This window comes from Mixophyes fleayi, chromosome 11, assembly GCF_038048845.1.
Source record: "Mixophyes fleayi isolate aMixFle1 chromosome 11, aMixFle1.hap1, whole genome shotgun sequence".
Classification (NCBI taxonomy): Eukaryota; Metazoa; Chordata; class Amphibia; order Anura; family Limnodynastidae; genus Mixophyes; species Mixophyes fleayi.
Genome location: NC_134412.1, coordinates 17839585 through 17845790, shown reverse-complemented (window position 1 = coordinate 17845790; position 6206 = coordinate 17839585). Strand labels below are relative to the sequence as shown.

General features: G+C 34.3%; 1 protein-coding gene across 2 annotated transcripts in view; it reads right to left on the bottom strand.

Annotated features, from left to right (window-relative positions):
- Positions 1–4709: 4709 nt before the first annotated feature.
- LOC142107482 (cell adhesion molecule CEACAM5-like) overlaps positions 4710–6206 on the bottom strand; it is a 35603-nt gene continuing 34106 nt past the window's right edge. The window contains exons 12-13 of one of the 2 annotated variants that reach the window (XM_075190925.1): positions 5707–5750; positions 4710–5487 (exon numbers count right to left, since the gene is read on the bottom strand). In XM_075190925.1, the coding sequence (XP_075047026.1) occupies positions 5365–5487; positions 5707–5750 (167 nt within the window). In that variant the 3' untranslated portion in view covers positions 4710–5364. Of the gene's footprint in view, positions 5488–5706; positions 5751–6206 lie in introns of those variants that run through there. The other variant, XR_012679962.1, reaches the window with a different exon arrangement.

Sequence of the window (6206 nt, the reverse complement as noted above, 5' to 3'; positions counted from 1 at the left end):
TCAGTGTACAAATAAGCTATCAAGTATTTGTGTGCTATATGAAAAAACAGTCAGTATTTAACTTATGTGCAAAACAGAATATTAGTTTGCACCCCTTGCATTGTAACATGGTTTTCTCCAGGAGTCTTAAATAAGAAGTTTCTCAAGTTAACATCCCTAATGAATCAGGCCCTAGATGTTTAAAGTAATGGGCTTTAAGGGCAAACCTTAAATGACGTTAACTGCCAAGGTGTGTGACAGAAGCATTGTATATGCGTGCAATCTTTCCAGATATAAATATCCTTGTCCCTATGGTGTTATCTGTATTGTTGAGTATTTGGCTATCTATTCATACTGTATACATGTATAGTAGAATCTGTGTGCAAGTGGCTAAAAGTACGTTTTATGAACTGTGTACAAATTTGTAAATCTTACTTTCAGGTTGTCTGCTACATTGTGTATGGGATGTGATGTTCGACAGTTACATGATCAACATTTATATGGTCAACAACTTAATGTAGACAGGATTGGAAAGTCGACAACAATAACATCTACAATAGTATTAGGTCAACAATTCTAATGTAGACAGTATTATTAGGTTGAAAATTAAAATGTAGACAGTATTATTAGGGTGACAATAATATCTCTAACCTTATCCCTATCCCTATCCCTAATCCTATGCCTAACTTTAACCATATAATACTGACTACATTTGAATTATCAACCTAATAATACAGTCTTCATTTTACTTATCGACCTAGTAATACTGTCGACATTTGAATTGTCAACTTAATATTGTTGACTTTCTGAATGTCAACCAAATGAAGGTCTACCCGTCGACCGCATATCGTGTGTATGTGATTAGTATATAGTGATACATACAGTAGGTGTCGTAGCAGAAAAGGAATATTTTTTCTTGAGTAAACTGGAAATTGCATTTATGAGTGGTTATTTATGAGATTATTTATTAAATACTCATAAAGTATTTGCCTTGCTAATAGAACATCCTTTAACAGTGGAAACCTTTTTACAGTTTATGGAAAATTTAGAAAATTTGATATTTTACACCATTTTTTGTAGAACAGTACATTTTTCCAGAAAAAGGAAACACTCGCACAACATTATGGTGGATGGACAAGATAACAATCTTTTTATTTAAAACTAGAAATAATTTACATCTGTTTAAATATCAAAAAATATTGTACATCACAGCACATATTTAGGCAGTACTTAACTAATTACATCCAAAAATATATATTTTTTATGGCACTTTAAATTCCTTGCACCTGTAATAAGTAGCACTAATTGCATTGAAACGTGTTAATCTAAATTCTTCAAGTCACAAATGTGGAGATTTTTGCACTGAAGACAAGGTGAGATGAGACCTGTTTGAGAGCTTTCCTACTTCTCAAGTTATTAAACTGAGCCCAGAATTCTGACGTGTATATTACAGTGTATATGTTATTGCATATTAATGACGCTGTCTCAACTTTTCATTATGCAATAGGCCTAGTGGATATTTGAGTTTGTAAGTTAAGTGCAGAATATTGTCCTAGGAATTGCTCTCAATTGTAAACACTTACAGACTATTTCATAAACCCAAATCTTACATTTAATTTTCTGCAGCCAAATTAAGCATTAACCTACTTCTCACTATTGGAGAAATATTTATAAAAGTTCTTAAGTTGCCCACACAACCAGATTGATCCAGCTGGTTAATCCAACTACCAAGAGAATGGATCCCTGTCCAATTTGACTGTCCATGTGTATAGCAAAATTTCAAAGATCAGGTCGCCTGAAGCGGATATGAGAATTGGATAGGGCACCGGTACAGTTGATGTACGATAATAGTATACACGGTGAGGGCATCCTCTGACTGCATCTACCGCCAATCCCAGAGCCAGCAGTGTTTTTTGCACATACAAAATGTTGTTTGTGGGTAAGTATGTATTAAACATCTTAATTAACAGTCCAATCAACAGCATCTATGGACATCATTTATTATAATATAAATACCTCTAACTGATAATATAATAGTTTGCAATGGATAGTTTTAATGCCATTTAATTTTCATTGACTAAACTCCATGAATTTCCCATTCATGCCTACATATCCATAGGGTAAGAATTTGGTTTTGGAAAAAAGCCCACTCTAGTAAGAGAGCGATCACGGGTCGTTCCAGTCCCCAGGTAAGAAGCATTCTGTAGTACAGTATATCGTATATAACCATGCCGAATTACACCCAGAAACAGAAAAATTATGCTTTGGGTGACGTTATCCTTTTAAATTACGAGCACAGCAGTTAATATATTACTGTACAATGTTGTCATAATCATTATCAATTTGGTAAAGTTGTATGAAATAAACATTTATATGTAGAGTTCCCACTTGTAATGATCTACACCCAAAAATATGTTTTGATGAAGTGTAAGCAAATCATAAAAATTGTAAAATGTTCAAATTGAAATTTAAGATCATCTGGTTAGTATTTTATAGCTACAGCATTCAATTTAGCTATGAACAGCATGGTAGCAGAATGGTTTGTATTATTGCCTAAGAGGCACTGGGGACATGGGTTCAATTCTGACCAGAGCTCTATGATAGAAATTATGTTGGTCCCCTGCCATTTGACATCATTATAACTTCCAACCCCTTTACTCGTTCAGGAGCAAACTACTCAGTCTTCCAATCAAAGATTAATTAAAAAAGGGCCATACAGTAACTATTTGACAACTACATACAGTTTCAAAATAGCATTTTTGTAAAGCAAACTGTTAATTTTACAAAAGACTTTTGGTTAGAGATACTTTTCTAGAAGTTCTACAGGGGACCTTGTATTTGTTATATCTAAAGAAAGACCAGCTGATCTCTGGAAATGAGTAAAGCAGACTATTTAGATCATTGCACTCAGAATTCATACAAAACAATCTGAAAACTCATGCTGTGCTCCGCTTAGTTTTTCGTTACAAAAGTTTACTTAAGTAGCAAATTGTAAAATCTAAGACCCCATTATTCATACAATAAGTTGTACTTCATCTCCCAACTTATTTCTATAGTGAATTACGGTGCAAGTGGCAAATATACAAACTTAATGTACAACACAATCTCTAATTAAGTAAAGAGCAGAGGGTTGGCATGTTCAAGCTCCAACTTAACATAAATACATGTATAATACAGTTCATTAAAATACTGAGTTCTGATTGATTAATAGTCAAAGAAAATCTGGCTTATTTAATTAAAGATGTTTAATGCATTTGGGTATCTGTAATTACTTAATTTACTTTCTTTGTGACATGTTCTATGTGTCTAATCTAACCAGTAACTTATATTTAAAAACACTTTTAGCTAACAATTTGTGAACTTGGACTACTGCATGCTTAGATGGGATGAAAATTTGGGAGGGGCTTAGTATACTTGGTGGTCCAGGGTCAGAGACGATCACATGATGTTGACATCCAATCCCAGCTGGGTATTTTTATAGTGGTATCTATCTATCTTTCTATCATTATACCAATTATGTTTTTAGATTTTAATATTTATAGGCATTATGTTTACATGATAGCACTTGGGTAAAAAATTTAAAAGCATTATAGTTAAAGTATAGAATATTTCTTGTTCACGCAAGTGCACATACAAAAAAACTACATTTCTATAAAATTATGACACTTGTGCATTATGTGGCCAGTTTAGAACAGAGATAGTAATCTGTATATTACTATTGTTCCTATTATTGACATGTTGTTTTTCACCCCAAGGACTATACACAGGACACGCGGTCACCCCCTAAGGTTAGAGGAGAGGAAATTTCACAACCAGCAAAGGAAGGGGTTCTTTACAGTAAGGGCAGTCAAGATATGGAATTCACTGCCACGGAAGGTTGTGATGGCAGATTCAATAGACATGTTTAAGAAAGGGTTCGACTAATTTTTAGAGGAAAAGTGTATCCAGGGATACGACCGTTAATTAAAATGAAGGGTAGTAGTGGATATAGGGTAAAAATAGGACTGCAATATTGAGTATGGGGGGATTTTCACAATTGAAACAGATTGGCGGTAGCTTACTCTGGATCAATTTCAAATATAAGTGCAGGATCGCAGGAGATCCAAACTAGGTTGAACTTGATGGACTGGTGTCTTTTTTCAACCTCATCAACTATGTTACTATGTTACTATGTTTCTGCAATAGACTGTTACTGGCATTCCGCCTTCCATAGTCTCATGCTCTCCCTTGTCTATATCAAGTTCCTATATCTGCCACCAGTGGTCGATGTGGAAATTTAGTAGTGGCGGTATGAAAAATATAATGGGAATGTAAGTCAATGGAATGTGATAGTTTTGCAATGACGGTAGTAGGAGAAGTGGCGGTATGGCTTACGACAGTTTACGCCCCCACTTCCACCCATGTCTGCCACTATTATTGGCATTTGATTTTTCATCTTATGTTTTAGAATTTTGCATAATTAACTAAATAAGGTAACACGGTGCACATATGTCCTCCTAGGTTCACACTTGAACCGCACAAAAGAAACTTTAGTAAATAAGTTTCCATATTTACAGCTACTATGATCGTTTTCTTTAAAACCTAAATGGAAACAGGGAGATGGAAGGGGTCATCTAGCTTTTCCTCAATGCATCCTCATATTGGGATCTTTTAATATAAATATAAAAAACCAAATAGGAAAATTCCCATATCTGATTTTGGATTTGAATGCTTCCATAAGTGCAGCTCTACATAAGATAATTACCTTGCCCCAAAGATATGTTGCAATCAATGCATCAAGTGTTTAGTCATTGTACCGTCTGTAAACATTAGTTCAAGCTTTTAATCTGACTTGCTAGAAGGTAAATCCAATCTGTCAATTTAATGTAAATTCATAGAATAGATATTTTTTTTAACTTTTCCTTTAATATTTTTAAATGTACTACTAAGTTATTTTTTATGTAATTTAAATAGTATTTAAATAAACTGGAGTCAGATTGAAATTATTAGAGCTCTTGGACAGGCACTAGTGGCTTCCTTATTTGGAGCGGTAAGCAAGCTATATTGGTGAGCTTTAAAACAAAATCTGATTCCCCCCTATGAATAGATGGAACAATTAATGAAGTGTGTGTGTGAGGGGGAGAGGGGGGGAGAGGGGGGGAGTGCTTATATGATTGGTGTGTTCTCTTGTCGTACAGGAACCTGTAGGCATTATTAATAGCTGAAAAAAACATACTTAAAGGTACCGGAATGAGAAAAGAGCAGATTATCTAGTATTCTTCCTTTGTGCACAGAAACCAGATAGTTTTAGGAGTGATCAACGCTCAGTCATTGACCTGCAATGGTTAATGTCCGTAAACACACTTTGTGTTTACTATCAGTTCAGTTCCTCGATCTTCCATGCTGTTAATTTTTGTTTGAACGTTTTATATCACTATATAATGTTTCCACTGGTTCTGGGTTTGTCGACTTGGCAGAGGGTGCATTTGTTTTTTTGTTAAAGTTGATTTGGGCATACTTGACCTCATCCTGAAAACGGATAAAAAAAAAAAAAGTGTCAGAAAGGTAACAGATATATGTTACCATTAAACATGCTTTCATCATAACAATTAAGTTTGCCTTATCGGTTTTAGCAGTGTTCCAAGCCATGAATTTGTAATAAACGTGTTCTAACAACTCCTACTCTACTTAATTTGTAAGACATTTTTTATAACTGCATTTTGTATATGGTAATAGAGAGATATTTACAATTTCATCTGGGACGTTGTTTGCGAATGAAGCTTCTGCTGTTCCTGGAATACAACAAAAAAATAGTACTAAGTTAATCTCTGTGTACAACAATACAAATATTAAATTAATAAGTTTGTGAGTCCTGATGACTACAGTTGATTAGTTGTCCAGGGGATTACGGGTAGACACATGCAAATAACAATCTTTTACCTTTGTTTTTACATTATTTCGGTGCATAAGGTGACAATTTCTATGTCTGTCATGTGTCTACTGGATTGGTGTGGAAATGTACTGAACTAAGGGCTAGCCTGTGATTTTCTGAAAATGTTGCATTCCAATAGTCCGGTATCCGCACGGATGTTTATATGTAAGGCCAAACTTTAACTGTTTGATGACGTAATACAAACAGTACATTAATTCATATCTGGTGCTTACAGGAGTGTACAACAATTGGATATACTATATTGTATGTATATAGAATCTACAGTGGTCATGCTATAGTGTTTTAAGTTATTGTA